The sequence below is a fragment of the Lynx rufus genome, unplaced genomic scaffold, assembly GCF_022079265.1.
Source record: "Lynx rufus isolate CCGP_SWC_20201006 ecotype Redwood Valley unplaced genomic scaffold, mLynRuf1.p SCAF_8, whole genome shotgun sequence".
NCBI classification, from domain to species: Eukaryota; Metazoa; Chordata; class Mammalia; order Carnivora; family Felidae; genus Lynx; species Lynx rufus.
In genome coordinates, this window is record NW_025814896.1 from 119,925,356 (window position 1) to 119,950,769 (window position 25,414).

General features: G+C 41.7%; 1 protein-coding gene and 1 pseudogene across 2 annotated transcripts in view; one reads left to right on the plus strand and one right to left on the minus strand.

Annotated features, from left to right (window-relative positions):
• Positions 1 to 25,213, minus strand: part of SELENOI (selenoprotein I) — a 40,364-nt gene extending 15,151 nt beyond the window's left edge. For both annotated transcript variants that reach the window (XM_047068855.1, XM_047068856.1), the window contains exons 1-4: positions 25,067 to 25,213; positions 7,839 to 7,907; positions 7,272 to 7,380; positions 5,091 to 5,165 (exon numbers count right to left, since the gene is read on the minus strand). In XM_047068855.1, coding sequence (XP_046924811.1) covers positions 5,091 to 5,165; positions 7,272 to 7,380; positions 7,839 to 7,907; positions 25,067 to 25,123 — 310 coding nt within the window. In that variant the 5' untranslated portion in view covers positions 25,124 to 25,213. The remainder of the gene's footprint in view (positions 1 to 5,090; positions 5,166 to 7,271; positions 7,381 to 7,838; positions 7,908 to 25,066) is intronic.
• Positions 3,805 to 4,687, plus strand: LOC124503215 (40S ribosomal protein S3a-like; annotated as a pseudogene).
• Positions 25,214 to 25,414: the final 201 nt, after the last annotated feature.

Below are 25,414 nucleotides of genomic sequence, written 5' to 3' on the forward strand. Positions count from 1 at the left end.
GTTCAGTAAATACAAGAATTAAACGTATTGAAACTGTGCAAGGCACTGTTCCTGATGCTGTGAAGATTATCATAAGAATAATCTCCAAATAAAGTAAGTTTGCATCCTCAGTGTTTATAACTGAGAATGGAGACAAAACATGGCGATTAAAGATACAGTACATCCCAAACCACAAAAGAGTTCGGAAAAGGGACAAGCACTCTTCAGGCTAAGATAATCAAGAACGGCCTTCCAGACCAGGTGAAACCTGAGTGGGGACATAAAGAATGAGTTGGATTTCAGTAGATAAGAGTATGCTGTTTCAAGAGGAGGGAGTGCTATCAGCAAAAACACCAAGATGGAAAAGCACATGCGTGTTCAGAGAATGCCAAAGTAGTTTAGGTCGACCAGAGGAAACCAGTAGGTAAAGAGGGCGGTAGAGAGGCCAGAAGGGAGGCTGGAGCCAGCTCAGAAGTTTCAGGGAGTACGGGGAGCTACGAAAAGGATGTGAGTAGGGGAATGACAGGGGTAAAGGTAGTGACGTGCTTCAGGAAGATTCACCTGGCAGCAGTGTGAATGGCAGGCTAGAGAGAGAACACTAACCAGTAAGGCCCGCACTGACATGGAATACAGCAGGAATGAAAGGCTGGAGGCAGGTGAGATATTAAGAAAGTCAAACTGGCAATGCAGCAAAAGATGAGCGGTGAGGCTAAAGGACCAGAAGATCCTCCCGATTTCCCGTCTGGGTAACTAAGAGAGTGGTAGAAATGGGGAAGTCCAAAGAGCCTGCCTGACGGAAAAGATGCTGAGTACAAGTTTAGATGCTAAAACTGAACTGTTGGCAGAATTATCCACATGGTCATATCAAGCAACTCAACCTCAGGTACTTACTAACAACTCAGAAAATATATGAGGGCTAGATAGAAACACAAGAGTCATCTCAATAGTGGTAAGAATTATCGAGGGAATAAGAGGAAAGGGAAAGTTGAGGATACAGCACAGTGAAACACCTTCATTTAGGGGCAGAAACAGAGGAGCTGGGGCGTGAGGGGTGTAGGGAGAGAAAAAGAGAGGGAGAACAGTAAAACCTAGTTAAAAAGAAGAGTCTGAGGGGCGCCTGGCTGACTCAGTCGGAGGGGCACGTGACTCTTGATCTCAGGGTTGTGAGTTCGAGCCCCACGTTGGGTGTAGAGATTACTTAAATAAAACTTAAAAAAAAAAAAGAGTCTGAAGCATTGCTCTACACGCTTGTGCAAGAACCAACCACCCTGCTATAAATAAGACACAATTCCTGTGGTCTCTCAGGAACCATGAGTCTAGTAGGAGAGACAATATTAAGGAAAAAAAAAAAATCTGAACTATAAAAATTTCTCCCCAAAAGAAACAGTTCTATTAACAAGTGCAGCAGGATTAGGCTAATAGTAAAGATTCAGGAATTAAAAATTCCTATAATTACCTGTGCTTATCTGGCTCACTATAGTATTATCCCAGTGTCTAGCTCAGTTTGTTGCAAAGAAGGCCTTTAGGGGCACCTGGGTTAAGTGTCTGACTCCTGATTTCAGCTTAGGACATAATCTCACAGTTAGGGAGTTCAAGCCCCGCGTCGGGCTCTGTGCTGATAGTGGAGAGCCTGCTCGGGATTCCCTCTCCCCCTCCTCCCTCTGCCCCTACCCTGCTTGTGCTCTCTGTCTCAAAATAAATAAATAAACTTTAAAAAATCTTTTTTTTTTTTTTTTTTTCAAAAAGAAGGCCTTTAAAAATATTGTTGAAGGAACACATGAGAGGATGAATCCCAGATTCCTGCCCAAATACTGCAGATCTCTGTTATATAGCGTTAGGAACATTTCTGCTAGCTGAAGTATTTCCAAAAAGTCTTTTCTCATTTGCTGGCTTAATTTACTATTTGCAGGGCAACTCCTGTGCATTTGTTACAAATACTAAATCCGTGAACTGCATACTAATTAGGTCTTGTACATCTTCCCACTGAACCCATTCCAGCTCCACCAGTCTGGGGTGTGCGAAGTTACACAATGTTTTTTCAGAAAGGTAATTCCGGGTATATAGCATATATTATGACAAAAGAACAAAACAAAACAAAAACACCTCAGGCGGACCCAGAGCAGCACCCTGTGATCAAACACATTAGTATTTCTGGAGCAAAATGTAAGAACAATCACACTAGTAGAATATAGTTTAAAAGTTGCCTCATGTTGGTTCAAGGCAGTTTTGCAACAAATAGTTCACGTTCGGTCAGGATTTTTGCCAAAACTGTGGATGTGAAAAAGGTAGATAATATGGTATATCAAAAAGCTCTTATGACCTGCCGTTAAAAGTCAGAGCCCTCAGGCCACTCTCACCTTTTTCCCTATTCCTCCCTGCCCTTGGCAACCAAACCCTAGAGCAGATTTTTTTTTAATGTTTCGAAATGTTTATTTATTTATTTTGACAAAGAGGGAGAGAGGGAATCCCAAGCAGGCTCTATGCTGTCAACACAGAGGGGCTCGACCCCATGAACCGTAAGATCATGAGCCAAAATCAAGAGTCAGATGCTTAACTGACTGAGCCACCCCTGCAGCAGAATTTTTTTATTTTTAATTTTTTAATGTTTTTATTTTTGAGAGAGAGACAGTGTGAGCGGGGGAAGGGCAGAGAGACAGACAGACAGACAGACAGAATCTGAAGCAGGCTCCAGGCTCTGAACTGTCAGCACAGAGCCCTGACGTGGGGCTCGAATACATGAACTGAACCATGAGATCATGACCTGAGCTGAAGAGGGACACTAAACTGACTGATCCACCCAGGCGCCCCTACAGCAGAATTTTTAAACCTGCTCATCTTTAAGAACAAATATGCAAAAGCTTCTGCCTAAAATGTAATTTTTCACTAAGCTTTCTCCTAATTCTTCTGGACTTCACTCTCTTCCTTCCCCAAATTCTTGCAGTTCTGGTCACCTGCAATGTCAGCATGTAATCATATACCAGATTATACTGGTTTTATGAGTCATTTTTATCTGAGAGATCTAAGCAACTTTAAGTCAGGGTCTGGTATTTTATATTCACTTAAAAACTATATACTTAAAAAAATCATGAAAAGCTGGGGGGGAGGGGTGGGCAGGGTGGCTCAGTCGGTTGAGCGTCCAACTTCGGCTCAGACCACGATCTCGCGGTTTATGAGCTCCAGCCCTGTGTAGGCCTCTGTGCTGACAGCTCAGAGCCTAGAGCCTGCTTTGGATTCTGGGTCTTCCTCTCTCTCTCTGACCTTCCCTCACTTGTGTTCTCTCTCTCTCTCTCTCTCAGAAACAATAAATGAATAAACTTTACAAAAATCATTTTAAAAACTAATAAAAAAATAAATTTTATAAATAAAAATGAAAACTATATACTGACTACCTACTATGTGTTAGGTACTGTTCTAAATACTGGGCACACAGTCCTCAAAGAATGTACGCTTTAGAGTAGAGAGACAAGTAGGTCATAAGGTTTTGAGTGCTATGGAGAAAAATAAAGCAGGGAAGGAGAATAGGAGAATGCAGGACAAGCCATGCAAACAGAACCAACAAAAAGCATTCTTGGCAACATAGACAGTTATGGCCTAGCACAGGGACCTCCCTCACCACCTCCCGCACCAAATAAGAATTAATTACTTTCTTATTCTCCCACTCATTCCTGTTTCCCCGCTGTGCTCTATTGTAGCAGCTCTCTCCATACTCCACAATTATCTGACAGGTCGGCATTGTTTCCCAAACTGAAGGCAAAAATGACGTTTTATTCCAGTTGCTGGTAAATATTTTTTGTAAGGAGCCAGATAGTAAATAGTTGAGACATTATGGGTCATCAGGAGACACCGTTGCTACTACTCAACCTTGTCTTTGTTGCAAAAAGCAAGCATAGAGCCCTTTTGGCTCCCCGAGCAGAGCCATGGCAATCAGTAAGAAGGGCCTTACAAAAGGCAGCAAAAAAGGGGGCCAAGAAGAAAGTGGTTGATCCATTTGCTAGGAAAGATCAGTATGAAGTGAAAGCACCAGCTATGCTTGATATAAGAAATATTGGAAAAACACTAGTCACGAGAACTCAGGGAGCCAAAACTGCATCTGATGGCCTCAAGGGTTGTGTTTTTTAAGTGAGCCTTGCTGATCTACAGAATGATGAAGTTGCATTTAGAAAATCCAAGCTAATAACTGAGGATGTTCAGGGCAGAAACTGCCTAAGTTCTATTGTGTGGATCTCACCCGTGGAATTCTAGGAAAGTTCCATGGTCACAAAATGGCAGACCACGATTGAAGCTCATGTTGATGTCAAGCCACCGACAGTTATTTGCTTCATCTATTTTGTGTTGGTTTTACTAAAAAAACCAACAATTAGATTTGGAAGACCTTTAGGCTCAGCACCAACAGGTCCACCGTGTTCAGAAAAAGACAATGGAAATCATAATCCGAGAGGTGCAGACAAATGACTTGAAAGCACTGGTCAATAAACTGATTCCAGACAGCATCGGAAAAGACACAGAAAAGGCATGTCCATCTATTTATCCACTCCATGATATCTTCATTAGAAAAGTAAAAGTGCTAAAGAAGCCCAGGTTTGAGTTGGGAAAGCTCATGGAGCTTCATGGTGAAGGTAGTAGTTCTAGAAGCGCTACTGGGGATGAGACCAGTGCTAAAGTTGAACGAGCTGATGGATATGAGCCACCAGTCCAAGAACCTGTTTAAAATTCAGTCATTTAATGGTGACAAATAAGAAGTCTTATTTGTGACGTTAAAAAAAAAAAAGACAGAAAGCAAGCAAGAAAGCAAGCAGGCAGGCAGGCATAGACAACAAGTAAAGGAATGAATATAGCAGTGTTCCAACAAAACTTTACTTATAAAAATAGGACAGAGTCGGCCTGCAAGAGGCAGTCTGCCAACTCATATCTTATTCTCTGCATCCCTAGCAATGAATGACAATATTTTCCAGAGAGAAACTCAAAAACATATTTATTATACTGAATAGGAAATCAGTAAGCCCTAGTTAAAATGAATTAAGCATAGGAGAAAATGTTAATTTAGTGGATGGCTATCCTTGCTGAAAGAGTCACCAGCCATTGACTAAAATGAATATTTGCCAATTTCTTACCTAGAGTGTAGGCTATGAAGTTGAGGATTCCCACCACAATCCAAACCCAGTCGGGTACATGCTTGTGACCCGGTGCTGCAAAGGAAAACACTCAGACTTCAATACAAAGTATGATCATTCTTACTACAGCACCCACTGCCATTGAGAAATATTTCTATTAAATAGAAGTTCTATTAAATAGAAGTTAAATAGAAGTTTACAATACACTTTTAATGCAGATTTAGGTAAATATTAAAATACATCAGGACACTGACAAAACCAAAGAAGTAACTGCCCAACCCCTCATAAGCAATAGGCACTTATTTTGAGCTTTAATCATAACTCAAAACTGACTGTTCATCTCTACCTGAAAATTACTTATATGCTAAGAATGAAAAGTAATGTTTTTGGAACTTAAAAGATGCTTGTGTTTAATCTGATCTTCACTGTTGACGAATATCCTACAAACACGTATTGAACCTTCAATCTATATTTTCTCACTACATTATTAACTAGCTAAACAAAAGACCTTTTCATTTGGGTGACTAAGTATCAGAAGGTCTGGGTTCCAGTCCTGGCTCTATATTCAAGCAGCCGTGCGACCATGAATAGATCGTTTAGCCTTTCCTATCTTCCATTTCCCAAATATACCAGGACTAGATGGTTTATCTGGTCCTCTAGTTTCTATGATTTGGGGAAATACACATAATATTTACATATTTTTAGCCCTCTTAATAACTAGTAAATAATGTTAGAGTAGTTAGAAAAATTAGTATTTCTAGTTATGAAAGAAACTTTTGAAGACGTTCTAAAGATTAAAATACAAATTTTTAAAAGCCGCTTAATATCAAAACCATGCTTGATAAAATTTAATCTTATTATCCACATAGTACCTTATGATCTTCGATTGTCATTTTATTACATGTACAAAAGCTATGGCTTAAAATTTCAATTGCTAAAGGTAGGCATACATACAGTTTCAATATTCAGAATTTCTATAGGATCAAGTTGTAAGTTTTTGAAACTCTGAACTTTCCTAAAAAAACAATGTTGTTGGTGACTTAATTTCTCCAGGTCAGTCCACAAAAGTCTGCTAACCCCACAACACCAGTGAATTATAACACTAAGACTATTTACTACATCATTGATAAATATTCTTACTGGAAAATACATACTCTGACTTAGAATGCAAAAATTATTCATCCACCTCCATCTTTCTATTCCTCTCAACCCTATCAACCGGCTGAGCAATGAAAATAAACTCATTCGGCCATTTATCCCCCCTCACCCCAAATACAGCCAGATTCTGTCCTATGGCCTGGGGCAGAAACAGGGCAAGGGAATGTGAAGACAGGAACAACTATGAAAGAAAACACTGGAGTCTGGGGTGGAAGCAGGCCAACAACTGCCTCCAAAAGCATTTCTCTTCTCCCTTCCCCAACTGACTTCTGTCAATAAACGTCCACGGTCTAAGAACCATTTTCACAGGAAACTTGGAGTTATTCAAGGCAAATGTGGATGCTGAGCAGAGGGAAAGAGAGATCACATTCCCGTCAAAGGCGGGGGGTGATTTTTCTTGCATCATTAGAAAAAGAGAAGGGAGGGGTGCCTGGGTGGCTCAGTTGGTTAAGCGGCCGACTTCGGCCCAGGTCATGATCTGGCGGTCCGTGAGTTCGAGCCCCGCGTCAGGCTCTGTGCTGACAGCTCAGAGCCTGGAGCCTGTTTCAGATTCTGTGTCTCCCTCTCTCTGACCCTCCCCCGTTCATGCTTTGTCTCTCTCTGTCTCAAAAATAAATAAACGTTAAAAAAAAATTTTTTTAAAAAGAAAAAGAGAAGGGATATTTCTGGAACTGGTAAATACGTTGGACCCTGCTTATACTCACTTTCAGGCAAAGTGTCACAGTCCTAAATATTTTGTCTTCTTGTAAATCCAATTATTCTTTATTTATCAAAACCCCACTGCTTTTTAGACAGCCCATCTACATTAAGTAGCCAATTTGGTTTCTAGAACTTAATGGAAATATGCATAACAGATTGTGAAAACACAACTTAGCTTTTACACCCAATTCTAACATTTTACATACCTTTAAAATATCCAGAACTTCTCCAACAGACAAGCATATCAATTGAACCAGAAAATAACCACATGTCATTTTTCTCCATTTAGGCATTTTAAATTTTATATTAAAGTAATAATCTTACCTGAAGCATAAAAGTCAGGATCAAAGTATGCCATGAGTAGGAAATTGAACACAACCAGCAGAAAGCCAGAGAAGGTTATCAGATTTGGAGCCAGCCAAGTAGGAAATACCTATTTGTTTCAAAATAATTACAAAATAATTAAAGTAAAGGAAGCACTCTGGCCACTATGCAATATGAAATTTAAGTCATAATAAAAGCTATAAACTTGACAGATCATATCTAGGAGGTATATATATTAAAATGTAAACCACAATGTTCAGTTGATAGAAATAAGCATTTCATTCTTCTGTTTTCTGTATTTTAAATTCTATAATCAACAAACTTATAATCATATTATTTATTTTAGAAAATGTTTAAATGCATTTTATAAAAATGATAAATTCTAGTATAAGAATATAAACTTACACTTCAACAATAAAATAAATCAAAAGGTATGTGACTAAGGGAAAGGAGAATGAGAGAGTAATTTCTCTAGACATCTTACTAAACAAACACTTGTATCCATAACATTCCTTAAAATACTTACAACTTACTAAAACGTAAGTACAAGCCTATTAATCGTCTTACCTTTACTATAGTATTCCAAAATGGATGCATGACATACAGAGAGAGTGGATTGGTATCCACAGCACTGTACTGTTAAGAAATGAAAAGAAAATATTCAGTTCTCCTTGCACACTGGCAAGTAGTACAATAATCCTGGAGCAGAAGTAATACTACAAAAATAACCCAGAGAACATGTCTGTTTACATGATGTCCTGGTCTATATAACAGAACTGGAGGAACAATATAAATAGGGCAAAGACAGTCAAGTACAGCCACGTTTCTCTGTTTCACTCAACCAACTTTTATAGTGTTACACTGTTTCGGTGGGGAGATTTATATTGCTTACAAGGTCTCACTCACAATGCAAGATCAAAAACGCTCCCACTGTGTACATTCAAACACTGACTTTCTCAACCTCCTCCGAATACGCTTACTAAGTGTGCAACCTCAGGCAAGTTACTTCATCTCCGCCTTAGTTTGTCCGCTTGTAAATGAGGATGATAGCTTCTACCCCAAAGGTCTGCCATAAAAATTAGGCAAATTAACCATACGCATGAGTGCTACGTATTAGATATTACTAACTGTGCTTTAACCACCAAAGGATGACAGATCCCTTTACAGCAGAAAAACGGATCACATACATAAGCAACGGAAGACAACAATAGGTTAGGGTTCTGTGGCAATCAAGTTTATTCCCTAATTATGGAGTTACTCAGTAAAAATTCAAAGGAGATTTTAACAAATAGACACACACATACTGGAGTACCTGGCATGCTGGAAGCACTCCACTAGGTGTGGGGAAGAAGGGATACTTAATTGGTAAGGGATCATTCCCACCTCAAAGAGTGGGAATATTACCTAATTCGTCCAGTTGACATTTACACAATGTCACAAAGAGTCAAATGTCTGAAAAAAAGTTTGTGTTGTTTTTTTTTTTAAATTAAGTCTATTTATTTATCTTGAGAGAGAGTGTGTGCAAGAGACAGCAGGGGAGGGGCAGAGAGAGAGGGAAAGAATCCCAGGTAGGCTCCGATGCGGTGCTCAGTCACACAACGGTGAGATCATGACTTGAGCCTCAATCAAGAGTCAGACACTTAACGGACTGAGCCACCCAGACACCCCAAAAAGTTTTGGGTTTTGTTTAATTAATTTTGAAAGAGACAGCAAGCAGGGGAGGGGCAGAGAGAGAGAGGGAGAATCTCACACAGGCTCCGCTGTCAGCACAGAGCCCAACGTGGGGCTCAAACCCACAAACCGTGAGATCATGACCTGAGCCAAAATCAAGAGTTGAATGCTCAACTGGCTTAGCCACCCAGGAACACCCACCCCCCCCCCCGAAAAGTTTTGTATTTTATATTTATGCTTAGTATGTACATAAAATTGGTAGTAAGCGTTTGAATATCTAATTTTTTAAAAATCATAAAGGTCAAATTTCTCCCTGAATGCTTTTGAATACACAGGAAGTGTTTTCTCATCAGTGTTTCAAGACTCACAAGTGTGATGGAACAAAAATAGTAAATAAACAGAAATAACTTAAAATACTGGAGCAAAGACAGATAACTAGTTAAGTCAAAATGATCGAACAGACTCCATGTCTGAGTACCTTCATTTCTCCAACCCATTCCGACTGAAATGGGATCAGTGGGACAAAGGACCTGAGCTAGACGGTGGGAGGAAAACGGAGAAGAACTCTGCCAGCCACAGTGAGAGGCTGTGCGGCTTCAGCCAGACTCCAGGCAGGAGCCTACTTAAATGCATGTTACTGTTCTGACTACAATCAATCTGTGGGGCACCCAGCTGGTTCAGTTGGAAAAGCATGGGACTCTTGATCTCAGGGTCACGAGTTCAAGCCCCACATTGGGTGCAGAGAGATACTTAAAAAAATAAACCTTAAAAAAAAAAAAGAAGTTTTCTCTAAAAAAGTTTTTTTAAATAAAATAAAATAATAAAATAAAATAAAATAAAATAAAATAAAATAAAATAAAATAAAATAAAATAAAATAAAATAAAATAAAATAAAATAAAATAAAATAAAATAAAATAAAATAAAATAAAATAAAACTGGTACTTGCACGGCTCTCTACAGGCCACAAAGCCTTTCCACATAATAGACACAGCTACATCTACACCTCTGCAGAATGAGGGGTCCTCAACTGACAGGACTGCTTGGATTTAAGTCTCTGCACCTGAGGACACAGATCGAGTAGGAGCCCCTGGCAGCTGCCAATAACAAGGGGGAGGCCCTGGCTGCACCCAGACCCACTTGATGTAGCCAGCGGGTCAGATAAACGGGGAAACCACACATTTCAAGTCCACCATCTACTGCAAAGTACAAAAGTTGTAAGAAGTCCAAATCAGAAGGAAACTGTTTTTTGGGGTTTTTTTTGTTGTTTTTTTTTAAATTTTTTTTTTATTTATTTTTGGGACAGAGAGAGACACAGCATGAACGGGGGAGGGGCAGAGAGAGAGAGAGACACAGAATCAGAAACAGGCTCCAGGCTCCGAGCCATCAGCCCAGAGCCTGACGCGGGGCTCGAACTCACGGACCGCGAGATCGTGACCTGGCTGAGGTTGGACGCTTAACCGACTGCGCCACCCAGGTGCCCCTGAAAAGCTCCTCTTTTTAAACCCTCAAGTTTTACCATTAAACTTCTACTTCAGGAGGTCAGTAGTATGAAAAGAACAAACAGCTAAATATAAGAAAGTCAGTCTGCCTAAATGGATCTTCCACATTTAAGCTCAAGTAAGCAAGAAAATGTAATAGGAGATCACAAAAGGTAGCAACCAATAAACCTAAAGAACACTCCGTGCTCTAGCCTTACACACCTGAGTATTTTTCAAGATCACGTATCACTTAGTATAAGCAAAGAAACTTAAAACTGTCTTGTGAGTCAACAGGAGGAAAAAAAATGATTCAGACCTTCCACATGCATGAAAAAATAAGTAAAACATACACTTTTAAAGATGTTAAACTAGATTTAGGTATTTGTTAATGCTCAGTAAACATATTTTTATTTTCTATTGGAATGGTATATATCCGAGTATCTTAAGCCAGTAGGCAATCCACCGTTAAGCTCACTGTGACTTGCTTGATCTCCAGACTGCAAGGCTGGATGAAGCTATCACCCTGGAGAAATGGCTGAAAACTATAGCCTGGGTTTGAGAAAATCTCAGAATCATAAGCGTTCAGGAGATGTCTAGGTCTTATGTGCCTGACCCTCGCCTATGCAAACAGGTACAACAATCATCTGGCCTCCTTTTAAATGCCTCTGGGGCAAAAAACTCATTATTTCCACAAGCAACGCAACCCATGTTAAACTAACTTCTCTATACACTAACAAGATCCTCCCCTTGCCCTGTATTTTCTATCCTGTTTTCATTTTGTCTTACGAAGTTAAGCAGACAGGGGTCCAATTTTTCTTCCGAACAATAGTGCTTCAAATATTTGAAGACTGCTCTCTCCCTGTCCTGCCCACTTCTTCTCTTCACCTGCTTAAACATCTCATGTCCCTCTTGCTGCTCCTCTTGCCATGCCTTCAATCTTCTTCCTCACCTAGGTCTAGTCTTTAGACCAGAGGTTGGAAAGCTTTTCCGGAAAGCATCAGATACTAAATATTTTAGGCTCTGCAGGCCATACAGTCTCTGTAACAAACACTACCACTGAAGCAAGCAAGCAGTCACAGAAAGTAAGTACACAAACGGGCACGGCTGTGGTCCAGTAAAATTTTATTCACAAAAACAAGTGCCTGAGGGCTTTAGTTTGGCAATCTATACTCCACACGACCCAAAATGTTGTTAAGCCAACACGAACATGTGATCGGGGCAAAAGAAACATTTCGTGTGGTGCAGGAGTAGAAAGAACATGACCATAAGCCCCTCTTCCTCAATGACTTGTTTCTCTGATGCCCAACATATTACTTTCCTATGGCAACAAAAGCATTCTGCAGAGTTAAACACAACCGCACAGTTAAACTACCTTTCTCTACACTAATATGATGACTGTTGGAACCCAGTATTAGACTCTACATTTATCTTATCACATTTTATCTTATTAGATTCAACTCATCCTTCTATCCCTTCCAGATCTCTTCAGATTCAGACTCACTTATCAAGGTGATAGTTATGCCTCGCCAAACCCTCAGCATGTCAATGTGTCATGCTAATAATAGTACATTCACTGAAGTCTCTGTAAAAATGCTGATCAAGATAGAATTTCTGAACATTTCCCTCAAGATTGCTCTTAGTATACTGAGTAATTGTTACTTAGGTATAGAATTCGGTACCGTCACCTATGGCAATTAGTCCATCTTGCCCATGAGAAGAAATTTTCTTACCATCTTAGTAAGATCAGAATTACTTTAGATTACCTTTTGCCAAAAATCAGAAAGTTTCAGAACTTTTTTTTTTTACTTCAGTACAAGGCAAAAAATAGAGCAGCGTTCATTCTTCACTCATTCATTCATTCAGAAAGCCAACAAATATTTACGATTGAATACCTATGATTGTACCAGGCAACTTTTTGCTAGGCCCAGTGAAGAGAATGATGAACAAGACTAAAACGTTCCCTATGCTCACCAAGTCTATGGTCTTTTGTGAGACAGACGATAAGCCCAAACACAAAGAAAAATCACACGTTGTGTTAAATACTGTGAAGGAATAAGAGGGTATTTTGCAAGAGGCCAAGGGGTAGGGAGTATGCCTAGTCTGAGTGGTCAGAGAAAGCTTCACTAAGGAAGGGACACTTCGGCTGGGTCCTAAAAGATGAGAAGACCGGCAAGGAACATATGAGATATTATAGGGAGTGAAGAAGTGAGACACTAAAGAGAACATGCTGTTGTAGATTCCATTTATATGAAGTTCAAAAACAGACAAATTAACTTATGGCGAAAGAAGTCATAACAGTAGTTTGATGAGAAAGACTGAAAGGGGGCCTTCTGAGTTGCCAGAATCAATTCGATTATCTTGATCGCAGTGGTGGTTATATGGGTACATACATGTGTAAAAATTCATGAAATTAGGGGCGCGTGGGTGGCTCAGTCAGTTGAACATCTGACTCTTGATTTCAGGTCATGATCTCACGGTTTGTGGGATCGAGTCTGCAGCATGGAGCCTTCTTGGGATTCTCTCTCTCCCTCTCTCTCTCAAAAATAATAAAACAAATCAAAAAAAAAATTTTAATGTCATTAAATTAGACACTTAAGATCTGTGCATCTATATGTAACTTATACCTGAAATGAAATAGAAAATAAAGAATATGTGCGTGCCAGCGCGTGCGTGTGTGCATGCACACACCCACGCATATTGCAGGGAGGGGAGTGCGTGCCAAGCTACCTTCCAAGCAGAGGGAACAAAATGTGCAAAGACCACAAAGCTAGAAATACTTTGCATACTGGAAGAAGGCCAGCGCAGCTATGGTCTAGTGAGCAAGGAAGAGAGGTATGTAAATGAGACTGGAGAGGTGGGCCTGCACCATCCGGCCAGACCACAGTGAGCCAGATTTTATTGTAAACCCAGTGCATGTCCTGCTTTACATTTTTAAAGGGTCATACTGACTACAGTGCAGAAAATGGACTGGAAGGGTACCAAAGTGCAAACAGAGACCAGTTATGAGACTTACGGTACATCAGGCAGAGAGGATTATGGGTTAGGCTAGTAGCAGTACAGTAACTTCTACATTATTTCCAAATATGCTGTGAGGTACACATTTTTGAGGACAGTAAAAATGTGAGACTCCCCTTAATTTAAGAATGAAATGGGCTCTAATGAAAGGAAAACTATGAAACCACCTCCTTAGACATAGGAATATTTCCTTTATAAAGGTACTGTATTTTAAATCCCTTCTCTGTACTGATAAGAAAACGGATATGAACTGACACACCTTTGCACCAAATACAGAGCTTTGGACAAATGATTAATTAGACTGAGGCCACTGTCCCAAGTAATGCTCTACTATCTACAATCAGCAGCAGATTTCCCCTGCTTCGTTTGTCTTCTAAACAGCATAAGGAGAACCGGGCTCTTACCGTCAAATCAATTTTAATATAAGGCCCGTCCTTACCCACCTGAAATATAAGCTTTACACTTATAAAACACATTTAGTTTGCTGCAGTAATCCACAAAATGTGGCTCAAGTACAAGTTAACAGTAGCTCATAAACTGCACTTCATGTTAATCACTTCAGAATGCAAGCAAACTCAAAATGACATTTCTAATTTTTAAAAATTATTTCCAAAATTCTTGAGTTCCAAAATTATTCACGTTTTGGGGAGTGTAAAAGACTGTAAAATTCAAAGATCCCAATAGCTAATAAACAGAAAGGTCCAAACTGTGAGTCCTTTCTGATTCATCCTGAAACACGTCTATGAAATTGATCACTTTGTTTGAAACCAGACTACACTTCCTTGGCTCAAATACAATCGTGACCTACCTAAACCCAATTTACTGAAATCATTATTCTCATAATATCCTCCAAAACACACTTTTTGTCTTCCAATTTGTAGCAGGCACAACCTAAAGTAATCCCCAGTGAGTCGAGCCCTTCTATAAGCAATCCCTTCCCCTTGATGGTTCATTCCACTCCCCTGAGGTGGACCCTGTGACTCGTTTCTAACCAACAGAATATAGCAAAGGTGACAGATGGCGCTGCCTATTAGGATACACTCTACGACAAAGGTGATGAGATATCCCTTCCATGATACATTTCATTATGTAAGTCTTCATCTTAGCAGTTTGGAGGAGTCTCTTGCTGACTTTTATGAAGGAAACAGCAAGGATGTGAACTGCCTGTGGTGAGGGCCATGGGGCAGGGAAAAATGGGAAAGCTCTAGGAGCTAAGAGCCTCAGCCCTAGAGCTGGAAAGAACTGAAGACTCCCAACAACCACACAAGCCTGGATGAGGGCCCCAAGCTCCAGATGAGAATACAGCCCAGATGACACCTTCACTGCAGCCCGGTGAGACCCTGACCATAAGCTCTGGCTAACAATGATGCCCAGACTCCCAACAGAGGATGTGAGATCATAAATGTGTGCTGTCTTATGCCACCAAGTCTGTGACAATTCGTTACCCAGCAATAGGAAACTAGTGCACAGTTCGGAAAGCACTACATCATCTTTTCTACAAAGAGCCATCTTGAGGCTCCTACCCACAAAATCAAGAACACCTGATGCCCGAGAGCTGCCATACTACATTACGGTAACAGAGTTTCTTACTGCTCTACATCCGTTTCTTGGTTTCAACTGCTCTTCAGATTGCAATAGAATTGAATATCTCTTTGATGAGGTGTTCTCAAACTGTAATCACCAAACTGAACCCAAATTCCCGGGCCCTGCCCCAGACATACGGAATCAGACACTCTGAGCACAGCCCAGCCATCTCTTTTATCGGACCCTCCTGGTGATTCGGAAGCACGCCTAGGTTTGAGGAGCACTGCTCTCCTCAATGTTGAAAACAAACATTAATGGCACTTCCACCACTCCACGGCTGAGGGATAAACCACACCATTAGTCTAGTGACCAACGCCTTTTCCTCCTTATGGTAACTTCAAATACTGCAGTGCAAGCACGAGACACGATATAATAAAATTCAGCAAGTACTCACTAAATTTACTGAGTACAAGGCATTGTGCTAGAACAATCTATGGTATAAAAACACCAAAGCTAAACTTAAAATGCAAAAGAAAGGGAGGAAGGGAGGAAAGGAAGGAAGGGAGGATAGAAAGAAAGAGAAGGAAGAGAAGGAAAAGAGAAGGAAGGCAAGAAGAGAAGGAAGGAAGGAAGGAAGGAAGGAAGGAAGGAAGGAAAGAAGGAAGGAAGGAAAACAAAGAAACAGGATGTGAGGGAGGGACCAACCAACCCAAGGACAAAATTTTTTAATTTCTTAAAAGACTTTTTTATCAATACAAGATTTTAAGAACTACAATAACAGAACATGACTCCGTGGGCAAGGAGATCTCATTTCAGTCAATATTATCATTTCCATCTGCTAACAAGTCAGAGGGAAGGTGGTGACAGAAGATTGGAGAAGCTAGAGCAGCAAGAACAAGCAAGTCATGATGACAGATTTGCTTGCTAAACTTAAATAATCTATAATAAATTCTAAGAGAGGACAAAAGCAGGGGTCATGTAGTGAAGAAACTAGAAATCCTTACAGAGGAAATCTGTATTATCAAATGCATGGGAAACACATGGAAGGTACTGCAGATTCTTAAACAGGAGAGTAACATTTGAGAAGATTTACCTACTCTGCCAGTTGATATGACTAAATAGAGGCGAAATCTGAAGGCCAAGACTATCAGTGGGACCCAAGCTAGACAGTGACCTGTCAGTTACTCTTCCCATTCATTCAGTTGTCACCCTTAACTTACTTTCTTAAAATACCCTTTCTCTTATAAGTTCTTGTGGTGTGGGTTCACATGTCCATTTATGTTAGCCAATGCTGACAAACGGGGAAGCACAAATGTCAAGTTTTATTTCCTATTTACTTAACATTAATATAGCACTATGTGCCAGGTGCTTTACAAATAGTAACTCACTCGGGGCGCCTGGGTGGCGCAGTCGGTTAAGCGTCCGACTTCAGCCAGGTCACGGTCTCGCGGTCTGTGAGTTCGAGCCCCACGTCAGGCTCTGGGCTGATGGTTCAGAGCCTGGAGCCTGTTTCCGATTCTGTGTCTCCCTCTCTGCCCCTCCCCCGTTCATGCTCTGTCTGTCTCTGTCCCAAAAATAAATAAAAACGTTGAAAAAAAAATTAAAAAAAAAAACAAATAGTAACTCACTCAATTTTGATAATGATCCTATGAGGCAGATCGTTATCAAAATTGAGTGAGTTACTATTTGTAAATGTTACAATCTGTGATCTATTCACAGATGAGGAAACCTGGTCAGAGAAGACACTGTTACTCACGGTCATAACGCTAGTATGGAGTTTCTAACTTAATATTAGTCCCAGGGGTGTCTGGGTGGCTCAGTCAGTTAAGCGTCCGACTCTTGATTTTGGCTCAGGTCACGATCTCACAGTTTCATGAGTGCGAGCCCTGTGTGGGGCTCTGCACACTGACCAGGCGGAGCCTGCTTGGGATTCTCCCTCTCTCCCTCTCTCTCTCTGCTCCTCCCCGACTTGCGCTGTCTCCCTTAAAATAAATACTAAAAAAAACAAAAAACAAAAATTAGACCCAAAGCTACTTATTTAATCAAAAGACATTTACCTCAATTAAAGCTAATACTATATGAAATGTTCTTAATACTCAACAAAATGTTAAGACTAGTAAATTTACAGTCATCTACTCACCTCTGGTAATAATTTTTAAATGGGGGGAAAAGAAAACAAAAACATGTCTTTCTTTTTCACTGTGCATATTGCCCATCTGCAAATATTAGACACAAACCCAATCAGGCATGTCATTGAAGGTCTTTATTGGATGTTTCTATATCTGCTACAAAACACCCAGGAACTGCAAGGCAAAGCCTACCTTTCATTCTTAGATTTGAGAGGAAGCAAATCATGAAGAAAATGGGCTCCGAACCCAGACCGCCTGGGTTCAAATCTCAGCTTTGGGACCTTGAACAAGTTACTTAAAATCTCTGTGTCTCAGTAAAGTACTAGTACCTATGCCTCAAGAGGCACTTGTGAACATTAAATGAGATAATATATGTAAAGCATTTAAAGCAATGCCTGCCATATAGTAAATGCTATATAAATGTCTGCTATCACTGTCATTATTATTACTCAGTATTTACAACAATATTGCCCTTGCCATTTCAACTTTCCTTCACTGGGCTCACCAGGCTCAGCCCGGTACCTCACAGAGCCACTTCCTTATGCCTAATTTACCATGGTCTTCCTGGTCTCTGTGCCTTGGTTCCCACTACCAGTCTCTCTAGAACATTTCTCCAACTCTCCCTGATGCGCTGGGCAAATTCTTTTTCAGCAAAGTTCTTCGCATTTTAACATCACAGGAGTTAGGAAAACAAGCCATCATCAGTGAATTGATATTTCAGAAAAGAGTAAAACAACCAAGATGTTTCTTCCAAATAGTACCTAAAAGTAGACCTACCTTCTTCCCACCACCTTGACTTTTCTCCGTCATTCTGCAGCAGTCCCCCACCCAGCCCTCTTTCGCTCCTTCTGAGAGACTCCTCTGCCTCTGCCAACTACAAAAATAATTCTCTCCGTGAGCCATTTACAAATCTATACCTAAGGCCACTAAAATGCTTTTCCAGCCTTATAAATGTGTTTATCGGTGGGAATGGGCAGCTCCCCCGATCTACTCAAGGAGACCACGCACAACTAAAGATGAGTTACGTCTGAACTAACTGTAACGTATCTAGATAATGCCATCACTAACATGTCATACTCTAGCTGGCCTGCAGCCGTAAGTGAAAATCAGGTTTAAGAATTTCTCATGTGTCTACTGTGGCCCAGAAGAAAAGCGTTCTGATCTTTGATATCATTACAGAATAGTCCTCTAGTAGAGAATAATGCATCCATAAGTGCTATTTCTTTACAACATGAAGTTTTCTTTGTTTCAACTCCCTGTCCACAAACCATACCTTCACAGGGCCCCATCTAAGAGAAGAGCCCTGCGCAAAAGATTTCTGTTATCCGGCCAGATTCAGCATCATTTATCACTTAAATTATACTTATGCTTCTGTGCTAGAAGGGTCAGTCTCTCATGAGTTTGTTTACTCAGGAGATAGGAAATCAAGAAGGTTAAACCTCAGACAAAACAAATGTCAGGTGCTATTCTTGCCAAGGTGCCTTTCCAGAGTTAATGTTTCACAAAACCCTTATTGCGGTGACTGCTGCCTCTACCCACCCAGTCATCTTACCAGAGAACCTGAGTCATCCCAGACACCTACCCCCCCATCCCTCATCCCTTCCCTCACACCACCACCTCCAGCTGGTCACTCATCGTGTTCTGTCAGTTTGCGATCTTAAATCAGGGATCACAAACAGGGATCGGGAGGATAAACTGAACATAGCAGGCCTGAATGAAGTTTGCGGACTGGTAGGGAGATGGCAAACTGGAGAGCAAATACCTTTTTGAAAGAGGGCAGGCACTATTTAGCTCCAGGGGAGTCTTGCCAAGAGGAAGTTCTGGGCCGATGTTTCCACTCTTCTAGTTTTCCTTTTTTCTTTTTTTAAGTAGGTTCAGGCCCAGCACAGAGCCCATCATGGGGCTTGAACTCATGACCCTGAGATCAAGACCTGAGCTGAGATCAAGAGTCGGCTGCTCAACCAGGCCACCCAGTCGCCCCTCACTATTCTGGTTTTTCAAACTAGCCCAGAAATCTGGATTTTTTATGGGGAAGACGCCAATTTTTGCAACAAAGTACGCGTGGGCCAAATTAAACATATCTGCTGGCCAAATTCAGTGGGCAGGTTAACCAGCTTTTACTTCTATCTTTAAAATACCCACGCCACTGCTTTTAGATTCAGGCCTTCCTCATTTCTTACCTAAGTTTATGCAGAAGGATTCTAAAAGGTCTCCAGATTACTCCATCCGTTTAGGAAGCTGCCAAGGCAACCTTCCTAAAATTAAAATCTGCTCCTGTTTAAAATCAAACAGCTGCCCCAAGCCTAGAGCATGACAATGTGCCTAAAAATCACCTGAGGTATTTAACATGCTGATAACAGTAATCTACCTAATCTGGATCTCCCAAAGTCAGACTAGGAATCTGCTATTTAAACACTTTCCCAGGCGATGCTGATGCTGATAGTCCTTAGGCCACAGATCTCCCTAAAGGATAAAATCTAGAAGCCCTTTCCACCAAAGCATCCCCTGTGACAGAGCCCCACCTCCCTCTCTTCAGCCTCATCTCCTGCCCCTCCACCATTATGCCTAAAATCTGCCTTCTTAGGGTTCCCAGCAAATACTCCTGGACCTTCACTCCTTTTACAATCCACTGCTCCTCTGTTCCTTTACTCCCGATTCATCATCTGGTCACGTGAGACTCACTCAGCTTGATCTTTCTAGATTGAGCTCTGCCTTTCCCTCCATCCTCTCCCTGAAGCCTTTCTCAGCTTTAACCCTCACTCCCTGGAGCTGCTTCCCTATCCTCTCCCACAGTGTCCGGCACTTACCTAACTGCACTTACTATCTATAGCTGTCTATCTACTTGCCCATATGCCACTAGCTTAATTTTGCAGCCCCAGTGCCATGCCTGACACAGACCAGGCCCTCAATAGATGCTTACTGAACACTCGGAATCAAACTGTATGAACCAGTAAGGGCGAAGGCTAGATTCTTTGAGCATTTCCATCAGGATGCACACAGTCTCTCTTTACAACCTGTTAACTGCGATATACTAATTAATTCACAATTATCATAGGTCCCGTAATCAGGCTGTTGTTGACATGCAAGGTAGAACTACCATAACAGCAGAAACCAATTCATCATAAAATTATTCGCATGAAACCAAACAAGATATTTCAAAGCACACTTACCTCCTCTCTGAAGCAAAATGATACAATTTGAAATTGACTGTTACACTGTCAATTAAACTATGCCTCCCCCAGGCCAGATTACATAAACCACCATAGACGTTTCACCCTTAGCTAAGTGGCAAAATCCTTCAACTATAAAGACCTGTCCAAAGAAAGGACAGGTAGAAAGGAGGACTAAGCCTCACAAAGGTAAAATCCCTCAATATAATTGTCCAAAGGTACATGAATAAGCAACAGAGAAATTGGCAGTTAAACCCCTGACATCTTCACATTCAAAATACAGAAGTATCCTTCTGATATCCAGGAGATGGACAGCTCCCTTTTACCACACTTCCAAAATGTTTTATATTCTTCTACACTTTCATTCCTTCGATAAATATTTCTTGAGCGCCTATTCTGTTCATACGCTAGACCGCGGTCATGTTGAATAAGACAGCATAGGCCCCACCCTCCCAGAGCTCATATTCTAACAGAGAAGGCAGACTCTCAAGTAATGATTCACCTGCTTAATAAAACTGTGGTAACTCGATGGAGAACACAGGTGTTAGGACAGCACATAACATACAATCCATCCCATGCTTTCTTCTGCACCGAAAAGCAACTGTCTTAGTTGCTTACTACTGAAATCTAATTACCACTCTACGTGTGCACAACCTATCCGCAGTTATTCTGAATAACAGCCAGGTTCCCAACTGTAGCTCTCAGATGTACCTCTAGGGAGACAAAGAAATTAAACTAGCCAAAAGTAATTTTGCCACCAGCAGCTTTTACACTATCAAGTTTTCTCTACATCTCTTTGCTGTCACATACAGGGTCACCTTAGGGAATAAAAATCTCTTGACTGTTTTGAGTCTTCACCCATTTATGGGATGATCTTCTTCAGAAGCTGTTTTAGAGGCGCCTGGGTAGCTCAGTCGATTAAGCGTCCAACTTCGGCTCAGATCATGATTTGATGGTTCATGAGTTCAAGCCCCACATCGGGCTCTCTGCTATCAGCGTGGAGCCCGCCTTGGATCCTCTGTCCCCCTCTCTCTCTGTCCCTACACAGCTCGCATGCGCGCACGCATGCGCGGTCTCTGTCTCTCAAAAATAAACTTTTTTTTTTTTAAGCTGCTTTAGGGGCATCTGGATGGCGCAGTCGGTCAAGTGCCTGACTCTTGAGCTCGGCTCAGGTCATGATCTCACAGTTTGTGAGTTTGAGCCCCACATCAGGCTGTGCTGATGGTGCAGAGCCTGCTTGGGATTCTGTCTCTTCCTCTCTCTGCCCCTCCTCAATTTGTGCTCTCTCTCAAAATAAAAAAATAAACTTTAAAAAAAAAAAGCTGTTTTAATTCAATAAGCATTTATAAAGCACTTACTGGTGAAGACCACACAATGGGAATGTGTGATCTTTAGGAAGGAAGTGTCTCTAGGGCAATTCACATTCCAGTGAAACTGACTACACAGATTCTTCCTGAAACACCTTTAGATTCATATTTTTAATATAAACACAATACTCAGTAAGGAACCCTCTACTAGAAGAAGCTGAGGTTATACATTTGTGACCCTCCTTCTTTTAAAATAACATCAACGCACTATATTTTCGTGAACGTTGGACACTTGTTAAAATGACCTTTGTTTTCCAGGATGATAGGAAATCTGCTGTCAGACACAGGAAGTGAGTCAGATAATGGAAGAGTGGAAAAGATAGGAATAGAAAAGCACACTAAAATCTCCTGTAGACTAGAACACCTACCTAGTTGGAAATATAAATTTAGGGAACTCTGCTTATAAGAAAAAGTAGATTCCATATTACAGACACTGCTGCAAAGGAAACAGCTATCCTACTGGCACTTACCCAGAAAGCAGATCCTAGTAGGGGAAAAAAGTTTGTTTTTTGGTTTTTGGTTTTTTTAACATAATTGTCAAATTGGCTCACATACAACACCCAGTGCTCATCCCAACAAGTGCCATCCTCAATGCCCATCACCCATTTTCCGCTCTCCCCCCTCCCAGAAAAAGTTTTATATGTCAATATTTACAGTGCAGAAGAGATAACAGAAAGGGGGGTAGAGCTGAAGGCAAAACAGGAGGCATCTGGGTTAATGACCTTCTTTAATGAAGTTGTAAAGCCCCAGTCATGGTTACCGAGAAGGCTCTGGAACTTCTTTCCACTTAAGTTTTAAGACATGTCAGCACCCCAGGTCAAAATTGTATGATACTACATTGCTTGAAAGCATTGGAATGTATTATATGACTTGCTACGGTCCTTTACAGTTTTTCCAATTCCAACTAGGCCAAATCCATTATGATTTCCTTCAGCAATCCATTCATTCTACATATGTTTAATGGGTTCTTAGTATGCACAACAGTACTGTGCTCAGGTCATGGTGGTCCGTACAAGTCTAACCTTGGATATTACATTCTAATAGGGAAACACACTAACAAATTCCATAAGGGAGCAGAGGGTGCTCTGACAGCACACTTAAGGGGAGAGGAGAGGGGCACCTGGGTGGCCAATTTGGTTAAGCGTCCAACTTCAGCTCAGGTCATAATCTCACTGTTCGTGGGTTTGAGCCCTGCATCAGGCTCTGTGCTGATAGCTCGAAGCCCAGAGCCTGCTTCGGATTCTGTGTCTCCGGCTCTCTCTGCCCCTCCCCTGCATGTGCTCTGTCTCTCTCTCTCAAAAAATAAACATTTTGTTTTTTTGAAAAGAGAAGAGAGGAGAGCTTAGGGAATGCTTCTCTGAGGAAGTAACATTTAAGACATGAAGATGAACATAAACGGGAAGGGAAGCTACATTCCTGGCGGAAGTAACAACGTTACTTAAAGATCTGAGCAAAAAAAAAAAAAAAAAAAAAAATGGCAGGAGGGAGGAGAGTGAGAGGCATGACATGGACATGAAGCTGAAGACCAGCAAGGACCATGACATTCAGAGTCATGTAGATCATGTTATGGACTGTTTGGACTTCATTCCAAGAGCAATGAGAGGACAGTAGTGGGTTTTAAGCAAAGGAGTGATGTGACCAGATGCACATTTTTTTTTTTAAAGATCACTATGAACCAGAGAAAAGACTATGAGGGAAAAAGGGAATGTGGGCAAGCAACCAAATAAAGTAGTACCAGATTATAACCCCAAGTATAAACTAAATATTCACGAATCCACATTGATATAAATAGTTGGATAAATATACAATGGGAAGAAAAGACAAATCTCCCGTACATAATTGCAAACAAATTATGTCACTACTCTGACCTCAAGGAGGGAGGGCATACCTCTCCACTCTCAAGTGAGGTCTGTGCAGAGTGAGTTCCTTCCAAAGAGAGTAACCTTACAGGGAGAAATCTAACAAACACTACGTTGGTCAGGTGGTCCAAATCAATATCAACAGTGAGTGACAAGTCATACTGATAGCACGTACTTATCACATGACGCAATGAAATGGCACTTCATCTAATGCTCTTCCTCCCCAAACCCCATAACCCTTACCTAATCATGAGAACATCAGACAAATCCCAAGTGAGGGACATTCTACAAAATACATAGCCAGAACTCCTCAAAACTATCCAGGTTACCAAAAACAAGGGAAGTCTGAGAAATCGTCACAGCCGAGAGGAGCCTAAGGAGACAGGACGACTAAATGAAATGTGATCTCCTAGATGAGATCCCACAACAGAAAAAGAGCATTGGGTAGAAACTAAGAAGATCTGAGTACAGACCTCAGTTAATAATGTGTAAATATTGGTTAATTGTGACAAATGTACCATACTAATCTGAGATGTTAATAGAGAAAACTGGGTATGAAGCATAGGGGAACTCTACTATCTTCACAATTTTTCTGTGAATCTATTCTAAAAGTATTCTAAAATAAAAAGATGACTTAAAGCGTACGTGGGAAGAGTGGTAATGGAACCACTCGTCTAGCTTTGGCTAAAAATGATAGAAGGTACAGGACCTAGTGATTCACTAGTTGGTGGGTGAGGTAGAGGAATTGAGAGTGAAAGCGACACAGAGAGCAAGGATGAAAGGTTACAGCCCAGATTTCAGGCTAGGAAAACTGGATGGGCAGGGGAGTCATTCACTGATAAGGGAGCAGCGGAGTAAAACCAGATTTGGAGGAAAGTTAACAACCAGCATTGACTGGAGGCTCATTACGTGTCAGGCCCTTCGCAAATTCCTATAATCATTTTGCACCATAGAGACTATTATTTGGCCCAAAGCCAAGTAAAGAAATTAGAGTTTGGGATCAGGTTTCTATGTGCTCCAAAGCCCGCGCTCTTTCTACTACACAGTTCGTTCGGTACACATTTACTTCATCTGGCAGCCCAAGCGCCACAAGCTACTGAAGTGGAGTGCATCAGCAGTGCGACCTCAGTAGTTACTCCTACTCCCCGGGCCTCATCTGCCAAAGACTAGCTCCATCTGAAGTTGTGTGCAAGAGGCGGGTGGAGATTTCATTAAAATGAAGACAACTAAGACACCACGAAAGGACCTGCATCAGCTAATAATGATGATGGTGGTGGTGGTGATGATGAAGATGAAGTAAAGAAGCGCAGGGAATTCTCTGGTTCCACTCCCGTGGAGAGGTCTCCCAAGGTAGAGGCAATCCCCCGGGGAGGGTACCGAGTCAAGGCGACGGCCCTAGGATGCTCCCACGCACCTTGACCCCTAAGCCCCAGGTCTCGGCAGGACCCGCGGGGAAACGCCGGCCAGCCCGCCCGCCCAGGGCCACGCGGCACAAGGTGACACGGACCGCGCCTGCCCCTCAGCCGCCAGGGAGAGGCCGGGACGAGAAGGGAGAGGGACGTCCGCGGGGCCCCGCGCTACCTTGTACTTATCAAAGCCAGCCAGCTGCTCCGGGCTCACGTATTCGTAACCAGCCATGACGACCCGAACACCGAGCGCCCACTCGGCAGCGACTCTCCGCGACGAGGTGCGGAAACACGAGCACCACACCGGCAGAGCAAGGATGGGAAGGCTTGGGCAGGCAAAGGTGGTAGGAGAGCTGCGCTCCGCCCACCGCGCACGCGTAGCGGCCTCAGGCCACTTCCGCCGCCTCCCAGGGCGCAAGCGCAGCCTCCACCTCTCCCCGCCCACCGAGGGAGGATCGCTAGCCTGCTCACGAGGTCCGCCCCCTCACGCCGTCGCAGTCCAATCAGCGTGGATCGGACAACA